This window comes from Condylura cristata, unplaced genomic scaffold, assembly GCF_000260355.1.
Source record: "Condylura cristata isolate star-nosed mole 26May11 unplaced genomic scaffold, ConCri1.0 scaffold00016, whole genome shotgun sequence".
In the NCBI taxonomy this organism is placed as follows: domain Eukaryota; kingdom Metazoa; phylum Chordata; class Mammalia; order Eulipotyphla; family Talpidae; genus Condylura; species Condylura cristata.
In genome coordinates, this window is record NW_004567117.1 from 29,006,259 (window position 1) to 29,029,460 (window position 23,202).

Here is a 23,202-nt window from a genome sequence, read left to right on the forward strand (position 1 = left end):
TGGTAACAGACTTCGGCCAAGAGGGGGCTGGCTGTGGGCACCCCCGGGCAATGAGGAAACGGATGTAAAGGGCTAAAGACCCCAGACATGCGCCGCGGACAGGAGCCCGCTGGCATTCCAGATACAGGAGGAAAGAAAGTGGTGGAAGAATTTTGGCAGAGTGGGTAGAGAGAACTTTCTGGGCAGAAACTCAATCGAGAATGCAAAGAGGAGGGAATATTGTGACTGTACCAATGGAGTATGGAAATGAGTTCAGAATAAGAAGTCTCTGGTTGGTGGGGAGGAAGGTGAAACACACAGCAAATACTGCTTGGTAAATGATACGGGGGGGGGGGATACTGGAGAAAGAACTAGAAAAAGTCACTAAATTGTGCTGCTAGGCTGTTTAACAGCACCCACGAGGGCTTGGGGCCCACGTGGACTCTCATTATGGGGTAATAATCTCATCTCCAGCTCAGGGCTCTCTGCAAAGCCACAGCCACGGGCAGCAGCAGCCTTGGGCTCTTGCAGTGAAAGATGAGAATGTAGAAGCCAAGCCGGGCTCTTGCCCACTGGTTGTCTCTGTCCTTCTGCTGCGGAGGCCGGGGAGAGGCTAGAGGGAACCTTTAAGGAATCCTCGAGAACAAACCAATCCTGATGGAAGGGGCAGTCGCTGGAATGATGGCCCCTCCTCCTGTCAGGTCTGTTAGACAGACCATCAAAAACCTCACCACAGCCTTAGAAAGGCAGCTGTGCACTTTACAGTGAGAATCAGAGGGGATGAGTGGCACACCTATGGTCACACAGCCAGGATTCAAGCTCAGGTGTGTCTGGCTTGGAATTCCAAGTGCTTCACACTGCCTTACAATGCCGTCAAGCAAAGCTGTGAACCCCCTCCGAAGGCATACTGAGAGAGGCCAAGGAGAAGAGTAGAGGAGAACAAGGTCCTGCCAAGACTTGAGACTCAGAGCCCTGACCTGAGGCAAAGTCTGCAGGCTGAGATGTAGAAGGGGCTTCAGGATGAGTTCTGAAACACATGTTGGTTAGAGAGAAGCTGCAACATTGGACGATGTTAGAGTACACCAGCATATAAACTTCGATGTGAGACCTTGGACAGGTCATTTAAAACACCATTTCCTCATCTGCAAAATGGGGTTCTCCTCTTGGGATCACTGTGATGCTTAAATGACTGACGTTCACAAAGTCTTAGCACACTGCCCAGCGTGTGAAGTGAATCCTCAATCCTTTGCCCGGACCTTCACATCGCCACGATTATGGCTGCATGGGATGGTGGTACATTTACATAAGGAATTTATGGAAACACTAGCAGATTCCTTGCACCCCAAAACCTATACCAGGGCCATGGGCTGTTCTGCTGCGATTCACTTTTCTCCGAGGGTAAACCTCGGAGGTTATTTTTCTCCTTACTTTAACAGGAAAAAATATATTGGAGGGAAATCTGCCTGAACCTCAAAATTCTAACGATGAATGTGGACCCCTGCCTCCCTCCCAGACACACACACAGGGGTGCGGGAGAGCCCCAGATGACAAGGAACCCTGTGGTTTGGCGGATGTCCAGCGGGTGGAGCCAGAGAGTCTCCCGCTGCCTCGCTGAGCACCAGGCGGGAGGGCGCCCCTGGGCAGAGGAGGGAAGACTCCCGCTCCTTAGTTTGTTAAATTTCTGTGCTCATAAAGTGCCCGAGTCAGAGTTCTGCCACAGCAGAACGAGCCACTGAATTGTGGTTTAAGAAGCAGGGAGAAGGAGGTTTGCCCCCCGGAAATTTTGATTGGTCTGGAATGCTTGCCTCCTGGCTCTCAAAAGGCAGCAAGCAGACTTTGTCCTGGGGAGTCTCACCTGGGACTTTCTACTCTTTGTTTCCCCCTTCACTAGGGAAAAGGGCAGGTTACTTTTAGAAACAAATTGTATCCTGCTGGCCCTCCCCACTCTCACCACGCCCCCTCGGGGCTTTTAGATTCCCCACACCTGTATGCACAAGGTTGCCTCTAAGAGAAAGTTCCACACCGGGAGCAGTCGCTGGGTCCGGAGTCCACGTGCAGCAATCCACCCGTCCGGTTTTAATGCGCGGCACTCATGGATACTTTTCAGCTACAAACCTTCCCCCTTCCTCCCCCCGGAATATTTGAGGGTAAGGGCAGGAGTAAAGGAAACAGCCTGGAGAAGAAGATGGACTTGCGTGGGGCCACTGCTGGGCAGAGCCTTCGGGACTCCGGGGAAGCGTGGGAAGTTGTTGGCCCTGTACCAGGAACACAGAGAGACATCAGGTTCAGGACCCGGGACCAGTCCTGGGCTGCTTTGGCACTGGGGACTGAAGTGGGAGGAGAAAGCCAAGAGCAGGGACCGCCAGTGGGCTCTGTGTATAAGACTGTTAGGAGCCTCCCTGCCGGCACTATCTCCCGGCACCTCCCTTTCCCTGGAGTCCGCCTGCTTTATCAGCCAATGCCTTCTGCCACTGCCACCGGGAAGCCAGCACTGTGAGTACCCTGCTCGTTTTTATTCATTTCCACTGTCCTTTCTCAGTTGTTGTTTTTGTTTTATTCTTTCCTTTTTTTTCTTTTTAATGGGGAAACAACGTTTCAGATGGTCAGGACTGAGAAGGGTTCTGGTAGCAGCGAAGACCTTTCTAGGCCCCTTGGAAGCCACACGCTGCTTCCTGGACCTTGAGAGCTAAGTCTTTGTTGGGGTTCTGGAGCAGAGAGGGGGCGCAGCACCTGAGGCCACGTGGAAGCGGGTTTGGCGTCCACCCAAGGTGGCTCAGTGAGTCTGAGTTCGCCCACGCTGCAGGAGTTTCGGCTGTGTGCCTGAAACAATTTAGTTGGAGATTTGTCAGTGTGACTCAAAAAAGAGTGGGGTACTGGGCACGGCCCTTCCAGTGATGAATTACGGCCGTTTCTGCGTGCGCCGTCACGCCCAAGGGAGGGGCGCGCTGACAGTCACAAGGAAGCCACGTTCAGGCAACTTTGCAATACCGCACTTGCAGCGTGGAATTTAGACCCCAAGGCTCCTAGGAGCAGAGTGTGGAAGACAGAAGTGTTCAGCTCAGGAGACAGGAAGAGCTGACAGCATTTCTTTGTTTCTGATTCTAGCTTTAAAGAAAACGGAGCCCTTCCTACCAAAGTCAAACTGCCTGAAGTAGAGTCTTGTAAGTACAAATGAATGTTAATGCTAAAAGTACCTTTATTATGATAAGTGCATGAATGTTTAAATAATTTCTTTTTTATTTCTAAAACTGTTTTTTAAAAGTGATAGTTGAGACAGAAAACTGAAGACTTTCAGGTCTTTCCAAATGCACAAACGTCTAACATATGCTGGCAATACTATGCTTTATTTCATAGAATGACATGGGAGACCTCTGGTTGAATTGCAGTCTTGGTGTTACCTGTATTGGAATGATGAGTGCTGTTCCATTTCATTAGTGACCTCGCTGCGAAGGTGCTTTTTGACTCCTTCTAGGAAGTGCCTTGGGTGCAGCTTCCAGAATTTTCGTGGGGTCTTAACTTCAGCCCACACCAGGCTTTGTTGTGGATGGGTCAGCGATGCAGGACAGTGAGGCTCATTTAAGTAAAAAAAAATCACTGCTGCTGCGAAGGTCGGGGTGAAACTGGGCATGACCCAGCCCTGGGTTGCCGCTCCTCAGCCCAAGGTCATTTCAAGGTGGCCGAAAGACAGACTGTCCGCTGCCTCACTGATCCCTAGTAACCTCGGAGACCTGGCTTTGAGAATCTGCTCCTTGTTTGTTGACTTGAATAATAAGATTCTTGGCTTCAGGATGGGAGACAAGGATGCACGGGGCTCACCTGTTCCATCAGGCTGACTGCTGAGTGATCTTGGATGGTCCCCATGGTGCACCTCGGTTTTCTCTTCTTTTTCTCTTAGATGAAGGCCTAAATGATGTGGTCTCGAAAAGCCCCACCTAACTCTCAAATGTTGCCAGCCCTTGGCTCTAAGAAAATGCTTATGTTGAGCCCGAAAATGTCATTTTCAAGATGTGTGTGATTGGGGGAGGGGGTGAGGCCAGAGCGATGCAGGGGTGGAAGGGCAGACAGCTACTGTGATGGAAGTGATAGTCCCCACTTCTCCTTTATCTTTCTTACGTTTTTTTCAAAACTTGGGTTTCTTAATGTTTTTCTTTATCAAACAGAAATATACTCAGTGCCACCCAAATACAGCTCAGTTCGGAACTTAAGCAGTCCGTAGTTAACCATGGATAAGCCACACATGCCAACAATTTGTCGCTAAGACACAGCAGTTATATTTTCCACAGCTGTGGATTTTTCTGACTCACTCCAGTAGAGTAAGTTTTCAGGTTTCCAAGCAAGCCAGTAAGAGAAAATAAAAATGAAATAAAAGGGTGAGGGGAGAATAAGAACTAGCCCACAGATAACTTTTCTGAAAGTTCTGAAGGAAGAATGATATCCTTGGATTCAATGGAAGTTTTAGAAAACTTAGAAAAAGCTGCCATGCTTAAATCCAATGAAGACCATCCAAGGTGATGTCCAATATTTAAGATACAAGGAAAAATGCCATTTAGCTGTCTCTCAGACTGAACTTCTGCCACCTTGGAAGTCTGACATACTAGCATCTTACTGCAGAAAACAACCCACGCCTGCCCTCTCTCACTGGTGCAAGGGACAAAGCTGAGGGGAATTGTTGATTGTGGTGGTGTTAGCAATTTACCTTGAGCGCTACAGAGCCTAAAGCCCCCACCCCCCCCCACCCACCCCACCCCCCGACTTCAGATCCACCCACATCCTAAGAGAGAAAACAGGGAACAAAATCTGTGTGCTGGGTCTTCAGTTAGGAGAGTTTGCCTCCATTTTTTTGGTCTTATTTCAAAGTTGTATGTTCGCCTTGCCAGTCAGCTAGCTGTCTCTCAGCTCATGGAGAAGTCGCCTCCTCTTAGTAGTCTCCGTCTGGGGCCACAGCTCCTACCCCAGCCTCCTCCTCCCCGGCCCCTTCTCCCGTGCTCCTGAGAGCCAGGGAGAGGGTCCTGCTGATTCATGGACTTTTGCCCTTTGTCATATATGGAGAGAGAGGAAGAATGAATGGCCGGCCTTTGCTTGGCGGCGCTGGTGATGCCTGTCATGGGCCTCTTTGGACAGATCCTTTTGGAAATAAAGCTGGTAAGACAGCATACGGAGGCTTCGCCTGGCTAAACATGGCTCTGAGCCATGGGCCGCCAGAACAGGTATGCTCCTTGGGCACTGCCTCTGTCTCTGGGAATCAGGCCTGCGCTCCAAGTTCTGCTGTGCCTCTTTGAACGGAGCCTGGGAGGGGGTCCTCAAGCCTGCTAAGCGGTGGAGCTGTGGGGGCCGGAGGCACAGGGGGGTTGGCCCAAAAAAACACAGGCACTCTTGCTTCACACCACATTGCAACTGTGGAGTTCTGACAACCCAGAAAAGCTGGGAAAAAGTAGTGTGGGATTTAAGTTTATCCTGCAGCTTTTGTATTAGCCCTGCACTATGCCCCTCAACTGGGGTGTGCAGGTTCTTAAATTTGCCTTGGAGATGCAAATCACCTAGCAGTGCTAAAATTCTAAGGTGAACTACAACTTAAGTCGCAGGCGCCTCGTCATCACTTCTCACGGTGAGCTCTGGAGCAAATAGCCAGGGCTCCTGGAGGCGCTTGAAGGGCCCACTCAGCTGATCAGGATTCTGGGGTCCAGCAGCAGCAGCCATCTGTCTGCCCAATTCTTCAGAAGACCCCTGTCTCTAGGACGTGATAGCCCCACAGTATATCCCAATCAATAGGTGGATATGGAGGCTTTAAGGCAATAAGCCTACGTGTCGATGGGTGGATTCTGACAAAAATAGTTCAGCCTTTATTTAACTTAGGGTGCGTTGTCAGGGAACTCAGGTCATTCAGGTTCTATATCATGTCAGGCCAGTTACAGTATCAAGTTTTATATCTGTATCTCCAAAATCTCTTAGGCAATATTATAAAAACCCTCTAAAAGAAATAAATCTGTGCTAGACACTTAGAGCCGTGAGCTTCGCTCCCTGGAGAAACTCATATACCTAATTGCCTCTGTAGCTGCTCAAAATGCATGTTGATGTTTCCACTCAGTGCTGCCTCACCAGGACTTGATCTGCTCATTTATAGAAATTTGGGGCAGGTGTATCTGAGCTCCTGGTCGTTTCCTGGCTGCGAAGCCTTTTATTTGTTGACATGACTTTGAAAAACTGAAGAAGAAATAATATTTTCAGTTATGAGATTTAAAGAGGGAAATTACCTGAAAATAAATGATAGCCATCACTCAATGCAAATTGTGAAATAAATACCAATTGGTTTTAGAATTGCTTGATAATACAAATAGTTTTAAGTGTTCCGCTGTGGGTCAGCTGAGCCAAGTTTTGATTTCTGACCGCCAGCAGTTTTCAGTTTAAGAATTTCTTAAAAGTTTCAATCAAAGGCACACAGATGTTGATATGGAACATTATTTTTGCCAAGGCAGAATGAGCGTTGTCCAGAATGCCTTGCATAAATGGACACAAATGCTCTGTGTAATGATTAATGGCTCACCATTGTTTGAAAACAGGATGGTTAGTTGGGCAGTGAAGTAACACAATTGGAGTATAATCGTTAATCAAATAGCAGTTACCTACATTGATTTTCCACTCTGGGATTAATAGAAAGGAAAATTTGGTGAGTGTTAGGGACAAAAAGACCTCACTTGGTTGTATGTTAATTGTTTGTTGGCGATGGTGCCCAAACCAGTGGTGGATCCAGAAATAGCAGCGAGAACTCCTGGTTCACAGCTTGTTCCCAGGCATTTCCTCGGCCCTATCTTGCGAACCTGCAGCTTCAGCATTCCACAGGTCTGCCCTCGGAGTCTGATGGTTTGGGGGCTCCCCACTTCACACTTACCTGGCTGTGCACTTGGCTATCCTTGCCACACGTGGTGGTTTGCTCACTGTCCTCTCCCTTCACCTGCCACTGGGAGTCCATCATTGTTATTCTATTCCCCCAACATGAAACTTCCATTTCTGTCTAGAGGTGACATACGCTGGTAAGGTGAGTACTTTCCTACCGCACACTTACCATGAGAATTGAATGATCTTACAGTGAACACGAGTGGAGTGGATAGTGTCTGCACCCTAGTTTCTGTACCTTTGCTTGTTTTTAAACATTGACATAATAAATTCCAAAAATACTGCCTGAGGCAGTTGCCTGATGCAAAGACCTTTCAAGCAACCTTTGACCCAGAAGGTGTATGAGGGCATTCTTAGGCTGCTGGCACATAAAAGCTTAATTTCTTCCCTCTCAAAATATACCTTTTTGGTAAATTAAAATTTAATTGTAAACAAACTGCTTGTCTCAGAAAGTAGCCGATTGCTCAGTACTTGTGATGGGGCCATTTCCTAGCTGACGGGCCTTTTCGTCCACAGCTGAAGCCTAAGCCCTTGATCTTAGCTCTTTCTGTATTATTGTCTGGCTCATTCTGTTGACATTAACTATTTTTCAGTCTTTTCCACTAGACTGAACTCTTTGAACTTGTAGATGCTCAATAAACTTGCTGAGCTAGCAAATACACTTTATGAAATTAAAGACCAGAATCTTCTCATGGTAGCATTAAAGACAGTGATGACAACAGTAGTATGGGATTTGGGTTTGGGTGACGTTGACAGTTTAAGATAAAGTGGTACCCTCTGAGCCCCATGCAATGTCATGGCCCGGACATGCCTTTGAACTCATCCTCTCTGGCTGCTGTGACCAGACAGTACGCACTAAGCTGTCCGGCTGAGGGTGTTTATGAACTCTGTTCTTTCCCCAAGGAGCCACAGGAGGAGACAGTCATGGAGGACAGCCCCACCAGGGTTAAAATGGACCGGGGTGAAAGCCAGGCTGCATCATGGCAAGGAAGACGGTGCCTCCCCAAGGCACTTGGCTATGTTACCGGGGATATGAGAGAATTTGCCAGCTGGCTTAAAGGTATTTATGCTCCCATCCTAGGAGAGATGGAGAAGTGGCGGTGGGAGAAATGGCCACCTGTTCCTTTGACTCATATCTTTAGTTTTGTACCCCTCCCTTTTATTTCTCTCTTTTCTCCATTTTTTTAACTTTATTTTCTCACCTGCAATTTTCTTCAATGGAGAGGGTGGTCAAGGCCAGGACCCTGCTCCTATTACAGGAAGAGACTTGGTTCTGTCTCTGTTTTCAGTTCATCTCAGTTCTTAAAAACTGCAATTTTACTAGTAGTAGTTCATTCCTTTGGCTTCAAGCCTATAGCTCTGAGTATGGTCAGTGTGTTAGATGCTCTCTGGAGCTGACATTCTAGAAAGGGCAGCATAAAGTGAGCAGATGCTTCCAGGAACCTGGGTGCCACTAACGGGCAAAGCTCTCACAAAAAAAGCTTCAAGGAGCATCAAAGACTAGCCTCACCTTCATCAGAGAGGGTTTGGATGAGGTTCCTGGTGGGGGGAGGGGCGCCATTTGCCTTGCTGCTGCTCAGCTTGGCCCGTCTCATGTCTTCCAGACAAACCCGTGGTGCTCCAGTTCATGGACTGGGTTCTTCGGGGCATCTCGCAAGTGGTGTTTGTCAGCAACCCCATCAGCGGAATCCTGATTCTGGTGGGACTCCTGGTGCAGAACCCCTGGTGGGCACTCAACGGCTGTGTGGGAACAGTGGTCTCCACCCTGACGGCCCTCTTGCTCAGCCAGGACAGGTAGGCACGGCCATCACACCTGCTTGACTTGCTTCTGAGAATACATTTGCCAACCAGCACTCTGGCATTGGTGAGAAAACCCTCCTCCCATGCCCAGGAGGAACTTCCTTTATTTGTAGCACTCTTTATATTTGCTTTATAGTCAGAGGACAGGGATACCACATAAGGCCCCTTATTCATGGAATTTGAATAAGCAACCAGAGAGATGGGCACCAGAACCTCATGGAGGCACATGGTAGCCAGAACTTCTATACATGCCATCCCCGGGGTACCTCTCCAATGGTCATCAGCCTTGATTTGTTTGAGCAATAATGCACATGAATTCATAGAAGTCTTCATGATTTAAACACCACTAATTAGATCTATTAGATCTTGTTTCCATACTTAGCAAATTCATTTGTGATAGGGGAGCTCAGCTTTTAGAGAGGAAAAACTCCAAATGAGCAGGTTTTTTGTGTTTTGTGCAAATAATGACTGCTCTAAAGTCAGTCTGCCATGGAAGAAGCAATACACTTGTTTCCACCAGTGGGGTAGATGTGGCCCGACTGACCAGCTCCGTCAGAGGCTGCCATGTGCCAGGTGTCCAGGATCGAGGCCTAATCCCCAGCGATGGCCATTACATAATTAATCTCACAGCTCTGCCTGCAAATCGCCTGAGGAGGTTCTCAGGAGAGACTTGACCAATGTGCCACTTGCCCATCAGGTCCAAGGCACCTGGTGTTCTCTGTAGAGGCGACTTTGGATCCTAGGTTAAACCATATTCCAATGCATGTTAAGCAATGAGCTTTCCAGTTTAGAGGTGGGTCCAAAATTGTGCTGTTTCGAATCCTCCTTCATTGCTTCACTCCAAGCATTGACCCATTTTCTTTACCAGGTATTAGTTAGCAGACAGACCATGTTTACACATCTTGTTTCCAAACCTCTTCTCCTTTCCTTGATCCTAAAGGAACCCCATTAAGACAACAGTCTTCTGCTTCAAGTGAAGGCACATTGTTCTGTTGCGTTCACTAGGGCACCCCCACTTGCAGACATGGTCCTGCTGATCCCCCAAGTTGAGGGGGTAAGTCTTTGCAGAGCACTCTAGTGCACTGACCAGTGTCTGCAGGGCATTATTATTTCCTGGGTTAAACCAACATTGCCTCACCTCCCACATGTCTGAAGGATTATTTTAGGGAGACAAAGGACTTTTGAACAGGAGTCCCACCTCTCTGTTCTCGCCCAGATGAATGGAAGTGACATCATCTTGCTGTTCCACGGGTGCCTCCCGCTCCTGTCAGAAACAAGCCAACTAGAGGCTCTCACGCCATCCAGTCCCACCCTGTGCCATGGCTCACAGCCTGTATCACCTCCCGCTCCGGTCCTGCTTGGCCCCCACCCAGCCACTTCATCATCACATGGACCCACCTCCTCCCCCTCAGACTTCAGCCTTAAGGGCAGAAGCCATGCTGGGCCCTTCATGGGGAACCTTGGAGGGTCTGACTTGTCAGTTTTGATTGATTCTATGGAAAGTGTTTCATCTCTCATCCTGGGGTTTCTAGTTTGCAGGTGTGAAATGGGAACCTTTGGGCCAGGAGAAGAAACTTAGCTGTAAGACAAATTTTAGAAGTCAGGTTAAATGCTAAGAAGCAAAATGGGACCGAGAGAGAATTAGGTGCCCAATACTCACATAATTGGAATGCTCTGCCAAAGAAAAGTTACTGTTTTCCTCTGCAATAACTTGGAACTGTCTATTTCAAGACAGCAAAATGGAAGCACAGACAGATGTATGCTAAGTTGAGCGCTTAGTGTTTATAAGTTCAAAGACACTTAAAAGTGAATTTTTGTTTCAAGAATCTTACATCTTGCACCAAGAAAATCAGACTTAGGAAACAGCTTCATCTGAAAGCTCTATTCAAGTCAGTGGCCTTTAATGATTTAAAAGAAATAATAACTTTGCAAAGGAAAAGCTAAAAGGAACTGCACAGGCTGCCTTGCCAGTTCCCCTTGCCTAGATGCTAGACTTCTATCTTGGGCTGTGACCCACATGGGGGGTCGCTCTAAGTGTACATTTGCATTTGCATCTGTTACTTTTCCTGTTTATAAGTATGGGTGCAATACAGCTCTAGGCTTTAAAGGGAATGACTGAGTGGAACCTCCTTGTCTGAGGTGGTAAAATGTGGGAGCTATGGGTGTCCCTCCACCGACCCCTGCTGTGCCTCACCCCCCACCCCAGGTCCGCCATTGCAGCAGGGCTCCAGGGCTACAACGCCACCCTGGTGGGGATCCTCATGGCTGTCTTTTCCGACAAAGGGAACTACTTCTGGTGGCTGCTGGTCCCTGTATCTGTTATGTCTATGACTTGGTAAGTAGCACCTGCACCTGGTTTCCAAAATGGTTTTTTCTTTTCTTTTTAAGATTTTTATGCTTACAGAACTGGGGTACAGGCCAGAGGTGCAGGGGTGGTGAGAGGTTCACTAGAGACAGATTGGGTAGCAGAACAGGCAGATTGACTGAAATACACTGCTGAGGGGAGCAGCGGGGGACAGGAGAGGTCTGCTGCGCCACGTGGGTCAGCTCCCTGGCTGGGGATAAACTTGTGCTGCAGTGGCTGTGGACAACCTTATAGTGCTGTGCTTAACCTATTGCACCACCAAGGAGGGCCCCTCAAAATGTTTTTTGAAATAATGGCGGGAGAGGCGGTGAGGGAATTGCTGTTCCATGGGTGTAAGTTTGGATTTTACAAGATGAGAAGTGTTTGCTGAGTGGACAGAGGTGATGGTTGTGCAACAGTGAGGTGCTCCCAGCCACCCAATCATAAAATGGTTCAAATTTTTATGTATATATTGATCCACAATTTTATTTTTTAAAGGTTTATGTATGCATACAGGAACTGGGGTACAGACCACAGGTGGGGGAAGGTGAGAGGATTCACCAGAGAGTGGGGAGCAGAACAGGCAGATCGACTGAAATACACTGCTGAGGGGAGCAGGGGCGGGTCAGGAGAGGTCTGGTGCATGGCTTGGGTCAGCTCCCTGGCTCTAATCCACAATTTTTAGAAAAATTTAAATAGCGGTTTTGCCTGTTGGAATTGCAGTTAAGACACGCGATACAGGGGCCTCCACACACCACACACGCCTCACCCCCTCCCCCAGTTGATGTCACTCATTTAGGGTGTTGCCATGGTGTTGGTTTTCAGGGCCCCCCAGAGTTTTTAAACACAACCACAGTAGAGCTGCACGGCCTGCCTCAGTGGCCCCCAAATGTGTAACTGTCAGGAGGCCTGCTGGACCTACTGCTCCCTGGTCAGAGTTTCTGACTCCGTCCGTCTGGGCCTGAGGCCTGGAGTGTGCTTTTCTAAAAGGTCTTGGGTGAGGCTGACGGGGCTGACCCAGGACTCCCTCTTCGAAAATCACTGTGCCTTTATGAACTCTTACCACTTGCCCTCCCCTTCAAAACGTCTTTTTTCTTTAACGTAAATCCTCCAAACCAGTTTCTCTGCTGGCATTGTCCTTTCTTTGTAAGTATTCCCTTCTCACTATAGAGTGTTCAGAGTTGGAAAATTAACACCCGCCCAGATGAGAAGCGTGATCTCTGGGGAGAGTCCCTGGGAGGGCAGGGTGCACAGCAGGTGTCTGGGGGCCTCCCTGCCTGCAGAGACAGCTGTGCAGGAGCGTGGTGACTTCCCCTGACTACACCAGGCTCAGGGGCAGGAGGCGGGGCCTGTGGCGCTCCCTGCCCAGCCCCCGCATCCAGGAAATCTGGCCTTGGAGTGATGCCTCCTTGATTGGGTCATCAAATGAGTGCAGGAGGCGCCCCAAGACCGCCTAATCCAAACCCCCAGTTCACTAAAAAGAATGACTCACCCTCAGTCACAGCGCCAAGGACTCTCGTTTTAGCCCTTCTAAGTTTAAAATCTTTCTCCTCGGGCCCACACTACCTGCATCCTCCTCTGGACAATTGTTTCTTTTTCAGAAGTAAATACATTAAAGATTGGTGGAGGCCCTCCCTGGTGGCGCAACAGGTTAGGATGCAGCACTGAAAGCCAGCCGCAGCCACTTGAGTGCGAGTTTGATCCCTGGCCCCGGAGGTGACCCACATGGCGCAGCAGACCTTTCCTGACCCGCCCGCTGCTCCCCTCAGCAGTGTACTTCTTCAGTCTGTCTGTTCTGCTCCCCACTCTGTCTCTGGTGAATCCTCTCACCGCCCCTGCACCTCTGGCCTGTGAGCAGCCCCAGAGTGTAATTTCTCAAAAGCTAAACAAGCTAAAGTTAACTTTTTAGTAAATAGCAGAATTATTCTGTGATAGGATTTACCCCCAGGGTATGGGTTGGTTGTGCGTGCGTGTATGTGTGTGTGTTTGGGGAATCCTTGCCCATGAAACAAAGCCCCTCCAAAGAACAGAGATGCAGTTTGTCACCCTGGCTTGTCACGTGCATGCTCATCTGCTGTTATGTTTCAAGCCCAGTTTTCTCAAGTGCCTTGAGCTCCGTGTTCTGCAAGTGGGACCTCCCTGTCTTCACACTGCCCTTCAACATGGCGTTGTCAATGTACCTTTCGGCCACGGGACATTACAATCCGTTCTTCCCTACCAAACTGTTCACACCTATAACCTCAGTCCCCAATGTCACCTGGTCGGACCTGAGTGCCTTGAAGGTAAGATGTGCTGTTGGCTCTGACCGCTGCTCTGACAGTCACCCAGTGTCCTCCTGGTGACTTGGTCATGGGCATCAGAGCCCAACAGGGACTCAGTTCAGGCTGGTTTAGCTGCCTGCTCCTTGCTGTCTGAAGCATTTCTTCTGTTCCAAGGTCTTGGGATCAAAAGGATTTTTAAAGACAACTGTTTAGTCAAAGCTAATTTTTCAGCCCTATGTTTTGCAGACCTCCCGTGCTGACTCCATAGTGTAGCTCTACTGAGAGTCAGACACTACAAACTTGGCCTTGTTTGGGGTGGGGGTGACTTTATTAAGTTCCTAGACAAACAGTATGCGTATGACCTAGAGAAATTGGAGGGAGCAGTATGGAGAGGTTGAGAAAGCATCTGTCAGTAAATGGCTCTGGTCAAACAGAACTAAGATGGCTAATGGCGGCTCCCTTACCCTACCAGAAGGATCATTATAAGGAACTACAGGTTTCCCCCACTATCCAAAAGTAGAACATTTCTGTTTGGAATTATGTAATATGTTACTTTGGGGGTCTGGGAACTCGAAAATGTTCCAGAGAAATGAGTGGCATTAGTGTTCCCAATCCCCCAAAGTAACCTCCCAAATCCTAGTAAGCTGGAATAACCTACTTTTGGATGAGTCAAACTTGAGGCAAGCCCTGCTTCCTGAGTACAGCCATTCTGTGAACAGATTAGCTGAATTCTGGCCTCAATGAGAAAGTAGAAGTAAGAAACTAATGTGTATTTTTTATTTTGACAGTCATTGATAACTGGCTTTAGTGCATGACTTGTTAACAAGAGAAGTATAGACATGGTCCCGATTCATGAATTTGTTGATAGTTGCTTCTGAATTGTGGCTAAGCCAGCTTGGAGTCTCTGGCCTTGGCATTATCCTTGATTGTGAGGGAGTAATAAAACTTTGATTATCCATAAAGATAAAAAGCTGCATTGACGTACTGGCCTCAGCACTGATGGGCAGATGACAGCAATAGCAGTGTAAGTGGTGGTCCCTGCCATCCTCACGGTGGGGGACACGGGTCCCATCCTGTTTATCAGCCACGAGGGCCAAGTGTCCACCAAGCCATAGGTCAGTAAATAAAGGGGGTGGTTTGAGAAAGTCTGCTTCAGGGAGGGGCTGGTATATCTCCCAAAGTAAAAACAGAATGACTGGAATGTTTCTGTAGTTAAAGGGTGTATTTTTTAAATTCGTGACACTGTTCTTGAAAGATAAGATTTTGTGAATCTGCGTGTTTGTGGGTGTCCTCTGGGTCTCTGTAGTTTCAGTGATCTCATTTTCTAAATCATTTTGCAGTTGTTGAAATCCCTGCCGGTGGGAGTTGGTCAGATCTACGGCTGTGACAACCCGTGGGCAGGGGGCATCTTCCTGTGTGCCATCCTACTCTCCTCCCCGCTCATGTGCCTGCACGCCGCCATCGGAGCTCTGCTGGGTATAGCGGCAGGTAGGCAGGGGGCCCGTACTAAGCCCACAGCCCCTCCTCTCGCCCCTGCACCGCCCCCGACCAGTTCTTTCTTGAGGTGTCTGCTTGCACGTTCTCCTACGCTCCTCCCACCGTCTGTCCCCCCAACCATCAGATTCCTGGGCGCTCCTGCCCCTAGCCCCAGCTCTGACCCCTCCTGCCTTGCCTAATAGGACTCAGTCTCTCGTCTCCGTTTGAGAACATCTACTTCGGACTCTGGGGTTTCAACAGCTCCCTGGCCTGCATTGCGATGGGAGGAATGTTCATGGCGCTCACCTGGCAAACCCACCTCCTGGCTCTGGCCTGCGGTGAGTGTCCTGTACATCTGCAGGTGGGAGGTGGAGGGGTGTACTTGTTTGTGACTATGGGGTCCAAATCAGGGACTCCATGAGAAACTAGAGTTGAGGTTCTAGTTTGGGCCTCTGCTCACTAAGACCGGGACTAGGGCAAGTGGTGTCTCCTCTGGGAGGGTTCAAGGCTGCTCTGCCTGCATCACTGGTTATTGTGAAGACAGGAGAGCCTCTTGAGTCATGTTAACCATTTTACAATATGTGTGTATATTTGGGGATAGAAATTTAACCTGTGATCTTTTTCCTTTTGAGTTTCGACAATCAGAATATAGGCTAACTACAGTCATTTCCCCTGGTGCACCAGGCAGTATTTCATGTGGCCCTCTGAGAATCCGATGAATTGTTAATTCAGCTGTTACACTCATGGGTGTGTATCAGAATCACCTGGCAGGTGTGTTGGAGTGATTGCTGGGCCCAGCCATCCTCAGTGCGGGGGAGGCGCTGTTTACATTTCTAACAAGGGCCAGGAGGGCTGATGCAGTTGCTCTAGAAAATACTTTGAAAACTCCCGTATTAATCCTTGCTGACCCCTGACTCATGTCAGAGCTGGGGAGGGGAAGGTCTACAGATCTCTAGTTCATCTTACTTTACTCCTAGGGGCTTGAGACCAGAGATATGCTGAAAGGCACCCAGTCAGCGGTAAATGCAAACCCAGACTCCACATCTGCTAATGACCTCGGAGCAGCGTCCACTCTGCTTTCCTTTAGTAGCAGTCAGCCCCTCACGTGATTCGGATTTGAAAAGCTAATGGGTTTTTGTAGGCCCTGATAAAGGGAAGTACTTTCACCCACATCCTCTGGCATCCCTAAGTCAATACTAGTGAAAGTATTTAAGATCGAGTGCCAAGGCAATGGGAAGACAGGCTCAGGGGACAGAGGGGATATTCTAAGCTAATGGAAATGTTTGTCCAGAGTCAGTTTATCACCAGATTAATCAGCCTAAGGTATCTAAACTAAGATGAGGGACCACGTGCCAGGATGGATGCCTGCATTAGGCTGAAGGATTAATGAAAGGGTTCTAACGCCTGAGTCAATTATGGTTTTCCAATGCTGTAGAAAGGTTGATTTTAAAGCAGTGGTGTTCCATTTGCATGTCATTGTTTATTTCTGTAGTCAGGTAGCTATTTACCTAATAGCCTTGTCAAGATCCTAATAGCCTTGTCAAGATCCTTTGCTCAGAAAGTAATGGACAAGTTGTTGTGGCCACCTGAGCTCAGCTGGGTTAGAAGCTGAGATTTGAGGTTTCAAACCTTTTTGGGGAGGTATACATACCTTTATTTTTCTGTGTTGGTCGTATCAGTAAATCTACATTAACTACTCGTGATATTGCCTATGGGAAAGTTTATAAGCTTTAGCTTATGTCCAGCTCTTGTATGCAGAAGAACTAGTGCAGGGTAGTCTGAGAGAACCTCAGGAGACTGCACACAACCTGGAGCAAAACAAGGAGCCAGCAGAACAAGGGTCTCTGGGGGAGTCCAGCTAGACTCACCCAGAAACATCACCTAGAAAAGGTAACTTTCCCATAAGTCCTAAAAATTGAGAGGAAGGATTCTATTTGGAGGGGAAAAAGGGTCATTCCAGGCCTGGCCACATCCTTAAAGATCAAGCAGGAGCTGTTTGTGCAATCATTGGTGAGGCATTGACAGAACAGAGGGATGAAGCCAAAGAGGTTTGCAGATGCATTCCCCAAAGCAGAAATATCTTCATTTTTTTGTTATAGAAGGTCTAAGTTTATAGTACAAAGCAAATGAGAATTCAGTCAATACCAAGGTGTCTAAAGCAGGAAGTAAAAATACACCCTCCACCCTGCTCCCTAGATAAAATTTTCGCTGCGTCTCACAAGTATCCTGTAATGACCTTGGGTCCACTGAGACATCCGGGATAACCCCCAGCTCAGAGCTTTAGCTAGTCACAGCTTTAAAGTCTCATTTGCCATGTTCAGCTTCTGGGGGTTCAGACATGGACATGTCGGGGGTAGTGACACCCACCCTGCCGTTATAACTCCCTTTGGAGGGAGGTTTCCTTTGCAGCACGGTGAGTGGGGGAAGTGGATTGCACTGGGTAAGACCGCAGACCCCAATGCCAAAACCACCCCGCAAAGGCAGTACCAGCTACCCCTGCCCCCAGCTGTGTGTTGGTGCCTGTCTCATTCACACTGGCAGTCTTTTTCATCTTTGAATATGAATTTTTGAGCCAAACTTCTATCGTCTCTTGTAAAGTATAAATGTAATCTCACATGCAAAATATCATAGCAAGTTTCAGCCTGCCACATCACCCTGATACTGCCAAACAAAAGACCAAATCTTACTCGTCAGCCAAAGTAAACAGATAACATTTTACAAAACTGCTCTTTTATTAGTTCAGATAAATAGCGTTATCTGGATGAAGACTTGTGAAACTCAGCTAGAACCTGGCCAGGCTGCCTTTCCCCAAACCAGCGCCTGCAGGCCAGGAAAGACCTGGGCTATTATCTTATCAGTTCAAACGGGGCAGATTCCTTATCTTTTCCACAGTTGGGTTATCATAGTGGGACTTGCACATGGAGGTTGACTGAGAGGAGTACTGTTCAGGAAGAGCTGAAATCCAGTCTTCCCTTCTGGCTCACCGGCCCCTTCTCTCCCTCGGCTGCCAGCACACTACCGGGGACCTCACCTGCAAGCCACAGGGTGCAGAAGTCTGCTTCCACTCTGAGGCTGCCCCCGGCACTGTTAGAGAACGTGACACTCCTACTTGGGAGAGAGAAGCAGCAGGATGGGAGAGTCTAATGGCGTCACATGACATTTGAGTCCCAAACACATGCAGAAGTGCAATAGGATTTTAAATGAGAGGAATTGCAGCTGACAAGAAAGTGGGGACAGTATAGACACTCTGCCTAGGGGGAGCTTCCTTCCACTAGAGCCACGTCTCTCTTCCCTGGTGGCCATGCTGAGCTCACAGCGGGGCGGTGGAAAATGTGATTTCAGGTGAGGTTCCTCACCTCGCTGGAAAGCAGGTCTTCCAGTTGCCTTTTTATGGGAGGTGATGGCGAGTTGCAGTCTGAAACCAGGGCCTTCCAGTAGCGTGGTTATCCGGTCTGAAGTTAGGCGTCCTATTCAAGAGAAAAGAGCCAGATAAATAGCCGATTATAGTAAATCAGAGTTGCAGGCTTTCCCTGCGTTGGGGCTCTGGCCTTAGCATTACCAACCCCCCAAGGTAGTAGAGGGGACTTGACATGGAGACAAGCTGCTGAGTGTGTCTACCTACTCTAAGATTTGTTTTCAAAATAAAATGTTAATTCAGTGATAGTTGGTAAAATGTCATGGAGAAATATCCAAACTTGCATTCAGTTTCTTCTAATCTGAGTTAACTCCCTCATGTTGGTATACCATGCCTCATTATAACTGAGTACTAACCAGTAATCTGAGAACCGCAGGTGTAAAAAGAAACATCCAGAAGTTTTAATTCAGCAATGCTTGGGTAAAATAGTTTGCCTGCCACAGAAAGCCTTATGTATTACTAACAGCAACCAAATAGCAACCAGAGAAAAGCAAACTTTACTAAGTACTTACTGTGTATCAAGCACAGTGTGATGTCTGTACATACTCACACCAACCATGAGAGAGAGCGATTCCGGTTCCCTCCATGACACAGGTGAGCTGGTGACCCTAAAGTCAGACTTGCCACCAGGCTAGCTGGCAAGACATGGAGCCCAATCCCAGTGATGCTAGCGGGAGGCAGTCTCCCCTGTAGGAAAGGCACTAAGCTCTGTTATTTCCTCCTTTACCGTAGCCCTGTTCACTGCCTACCTGGGAGCCAGTCTGGCCCACCTGATGGCTGTGGTGAGTATGCTTTCACCCCACTTCAACAGCTGACAACTCATCAGTTTTCAATTGTATGGAAACCCTCCTGACAGCCACCTAGGTGTCCCTGGTGGGATCCATGACCCTGACGACTGTTACTGCTGGCCTTACAACAAATTTTTAGTCCATACTTCAATCACCAGGCTTACTAAAAATAGAGTACTTGATTGAAAGGAGCAGAACTTAGTTGTATAACAGGTTCATACGCTTATGTGTCAGAAGCTGACTTTAGAATATTTCAGATAAACAGAACACCAGGACTATATAGTAGTTGAGAAAGAACAGAGAAGGACAAAGGATAATTGGCTAGGATAATTGTCTAAAGACTCATTTTCCGAAATGAAGTCAGTAATTTTTCAGTTTTTCACAGCCCTTCCTATTTTTTTTTTTTAATCCCTGGTCAGTCATCTGTAACTTGTTCAGACCCATGTCCCATATTTAACAGACAAAATCACTGTCACCTGCCATTCTTCTTCCGTAACACTCTCCTGCTCTCCCCTGAGGAGCCCAGTATCACATGCAGTAGGCTCCCCCACCTCCCAGCACCCTAAACATTATTCTTTTCCTTACCTGCCCTTGCAGGTGATGCAGGGCCAGTTTCTGCTGGCTCAGCCCATGTGCCATGGCCGCTAACAGGTCAAGATGGTTTCATATGAATCCTTCTGGAGATCCAGTATCTATGGTGAAGAGTCAAAGCCCCATTACAGACATGAGGGGAGAGGATGGAGCATTAAGGGGGCCCCATGTACCCCAACTAACTCAGATAACAGTCCATGAGCCAAAATCAGCTAGCAAGACTGACAAATCCAGATCCTTAACTCCCTGACATTCCTGATAGACCAGATCATAGATGGTGCTTGACTATTTGCATTTTAGATTCCTTCAGCTGATTATGATATACTTTCCCCCTTGGGGGTCCATGCCTAGAACCAGATCTAACCAAGAACATGGTATATGCACAGAACTTCATGCATTGCCAATACTCAAAATGCTTAGTCTGTTGGGATCCAACATGAAAATAAGCAAGAGTCCGAGATCTAGTCTAGGAGGAAGTCAGGAGAGAGGGCCCTGAAGGTGAACTAGTCAGAGGAGGCCTTGTGGATGTGATGATGGTCGGGAGGCATCAGGGGCTGGCTCGGTATCAGTTGTGCACCTCATGTCAGCTGGTGTGTCAAGTCAAAATGGATCAGAGGGAAGGACAGTGGAGACAGAACTCTAGAAAATGATGGATGACGACATTGCAACTGCCCGCATCTCTGTGGGCTGAAGGGTGAAAGGCAACACTTTGTGTGAATTAGCATAAGGAGCCCTTGCTTGTCTCGTTCCCTAGGTCGGACTGCCAGCTTGCACCTGGCCCTTCTGCTTGGCCACGCTACTGTTCCTCTTGGTGACCACCAAAAACCCCAACATCTACAGGATGCCCCTCAGTAAAATCACTTATCCTGAAGAAAACCGCATCTTCTACCTGCAAGCCAAGAAAAGGATGTCAGAAAGCCCATTGTGACAGCGGCCACCTCCCCTGGCCACAGTCACCAAGCACCTCGAACTTCTGTGCCAACGGACTCCAGGATCTCGGCCAACAATCATTTCCACTAGTGTCAACTTTCATACTAACCCATCGATGATCTGTTCTTATGCTCAAATTGTATTTTTATTTCAGCCTCCAAGAACACCCTCAAACGTGTGAGCTACATGTCCAGCGAGGCATTCTGGCTATGGAATGATAAACCATAGGGGCGTGCTGGCACTAAGACTGTAATATATTTGTGAGGTTAAAATGCCCCAACAAAAAGAGGAAGTGAGATCAGGGCTAGTTCTTGTAATTATTGATAGTCTTGGCTTGATGGGCTAGATGACGTTAACAGTATTAAAAATTAAGCCTTAAGTGACTCCAAGTCACAAAATCAAAGTCAACCCAGAATTCTCAGATAAGCAGGTAGGTTGTTAAAATCAATGCCAGTGGATACATTACAGCGATCATAGACGTGGTACAGCTGATTGCTGGGCTTGTCCCCTGTCCTTAGCAGGAGCTCGAGGCTGCCTGGTGGGGCGGGGATGTGCTTACGGGTAATGGTCGGGTTTGTTCAGGCGGACAGGGCTGCAGGAGGAAGAAGGGATTGTACCAATCAAGATTATTCCATATTGACACTTCTTAAAAAAGCAAAAGAAATTTTGAGGGTTTTTTTTTGGTTTTGTTTTGTTTTTCCAGATGAGAATGGATTTGTTTTTTAATAAGTTCCCGGTTTAGCTGTTTCTAGATCATTAGCTACATTTTTATAAAACACTCAGCATGGCTATTTTTATTTCTTCCCTAAGTTCACTGTGGAAATGCCATGGATGCAGAGAATCGCTGCTGAAAGCCACGTTTTCAATTCATTTGCATCTGTCTTATGTGTTCTAAGCACTGACACAGATTGCGTCTGGGTATTTAGAAGTTGAATTTCTTTGAAACATGCTTTCCTGTACACAGTATGTTAGTTTCCTTGGAAAACAATGGGATTTGAATCACCAGAAGTAGTTCAGGTAAAGGAAAGTAAAGTAGTTCAGGTAAAAGGATTCCCCTGGTGTGTGTGTGTGTGTGTGTGTTTAACTTTAAAACTATCAGTTCTAGAAAGATGCTATAACGTGCTGAAGAAGGTGGAGTCGTGCTTCTCACCTTCCTTTTCAGTGGACTCAGTTTGGAATTTGGAGGATTAAAAAGGGAAGCAGCGGAATCCTGAAGGTTTTTCCCTCTTTGGGTTGGCAGTGCTCTATGCAAAATGCACAGCTCGCTGCCTGAATGACCAGGAGAAGGAAAGCAAGCTACAAATATTTCAGGAAGAAGTTCACTTCTTTTCTCAGGAAACACTGTCACATTACAAAGCCCTGGGTCCAAAGCCTGTGATACCAATTTGCCACTGTCATAGTTTCCTTCACATCTATTCCTGGAGGAGAGCCAAATGTTCAGTGTGTGAACTGAAATCTTCCCTGTGAGGGAGTTCGTGCAGCAGCGTTGCAGGGGGAACAGAAGCAACATAACCAAAGATAAGCCCAGGTGGAAGGTCTGGGCCCTGGCTGTGTGGAGCAGACCCCGGCTGGTGTGTGCAGGGCACAATTCTCTCCATTTGCACACACACCCATGGATAAACAGGAACGTTTCACGCATTGTATATTGTCTAATTTAAGTGGCATTAATTTTCTCAAGCTATTTTTTGTTACTACTACCATAAAATTAAGTATTTTATTCGTTTTCTTAGGAAGCATTTGTATTCTTTTATCTGTATAACAAATTTCTACATCAGCCTATGAATAAATTATACTCACAACTCGGTTTTGTATAAATTTTGCTTAAAAGTTCTACCTGCCTCTTATAGCCAGCATGTATATGAACACACACACACAAGTATGGATTGTTTCTATTGGGATGTGCTAGAATCCTTAGGCCTTTCTTATCCTCGGCAACAGCAGCTGTGAAACTGAGCAAGCCCTGTGCAGTTGCAGGGTGAGGGGCCCACCCACCAGATAGCGTCTCAACAGCATGGTTCTCACTTAGGACAGGAAAGGGCTACTAAGGGCCCATCAGGACATATTCTGCACAAGGACGTGAGTATCCTAACAGCTTCCCTGCATTCCCATCAGGGCTGACCTGGGGCACTACCTGATGAGGGGGTCCATGTTCTAGAGCATTCCCAGAATGCTCATCCTGAGACTGAAGGTGGGGTGCTTGTCCTCCTCTCTGATACATGTCTACCTCCTTTCATCCACCATTAGCATATTCTTACTAAAACATGGTAAGAGTGGAAATTTACTCCAAGCTTCAAAAGCAACCCAAACAGGAAGCACAGAAGCCACAATGGTGTGGCCCCACTGGAGTGCCCTCTGTCCAAACAAAACCTCTCCCACCTATTGTTTCTGGGTAATAAATTTATACACGTGATCTGGTCACAGATGTCCCATTTGATTGCAGGTAGAAAACCAAAATTTTGAGGCTCTCCTGCTGAAAACTCCACACATGCTGTATCTTTAGGAGATACAGGTGCTGGCTTGCTCCTTACCCATGACACCTGTCAGCCTGCCCTGCATGGAGGTTAAGTTCCATTGGTGACAGGAATTTCCATGAGGGCTTCTCGCAGCAAGCTTGCAACAAGTTTTGAGGTTGCCAAACATAGACCAAAGTTTTATGATACAAATATTGTCAGTCATCCCCACAACCTAACAACTTCTAAAAGACTTTTAATTTTTAGGGTTCAGTCT

The 23,202-nt window shown here is 47.6% G+C and overlaps 1 protein-coding gene across 2 annotated transcripts; it reads left to right on the forward strand.

The window, feature by feature from the left end:
* The first annotated feature begins 2,384 nt into the window (after window positions 1–2,384).
* On the forward strand, window positions 2,385–22,246 carry SLC14A1 (solute carrier family 14 (urea transporter), member 1 (Kidd blood group)). 2 transcript variants are annotated; one of them, XM_012725969.1, is made up of 10 exons: window positions 2,385–2,472; window positions 3,085–3,140; window positions 7,774–7,930; window positions 8,475–8,664; window positions 10,877–11,005; window positions 13,104–13,296; window positions 14,616–14,763; window positions 14,955–15,089; window positions 18,899–18,948; window positions 20,300–22,246. In XM_012725969.1, exons 3-10 carry the CDS (start codon window positions 7,795–7,797, stop codon window positions 20,471–20,473), a joined length of 1,155 nt encoding a protein of 384 aa, XP_012581423.1. In that variant the 5' UTR covers window positions 2,385–2,472; window positions 3,085–3,140; window positions 7,774–7,794; the 3' UTR covers window positions 20,474–22,246. The 2 variants fall into 2 exon arrangements, with proteins under 2 accessions (XP_012581423.1, XP_012581424.1); XM_012725970.1 differs by lacking the exon at window positions 2,385–2,472 and having other exon boundaries at window positions 2,941–3,140.
* Window positions 22,247–23,202: the final 956 nt, after the last annotated feature.

Bases quoted from the DNA above. Each gene is read 5' to 3' on its own strand.
- SLC14A1 (XM_012725969.1), top strand. From the start codon at position 7,795: ATGGAGGACAGCCCCACCAGGGTTAAAATGGACCGGGGTGAAAGCCAG. The intron at 11,006-13,103 runs GTAAGTAGCACC...TTATGTTTCAAG, and splicing joins TCTGTTATGTCTATGACTTG to CCCAGTTTTCTCAAGTGCCT. The intron at 15,090-18,898 runs GTGAGTGTCCTG...CCTTTACCGTAG, and splicing joins CCTCCTGGCTCTGGCCTGCG to CCCTGTTCACTGCCTACCTG.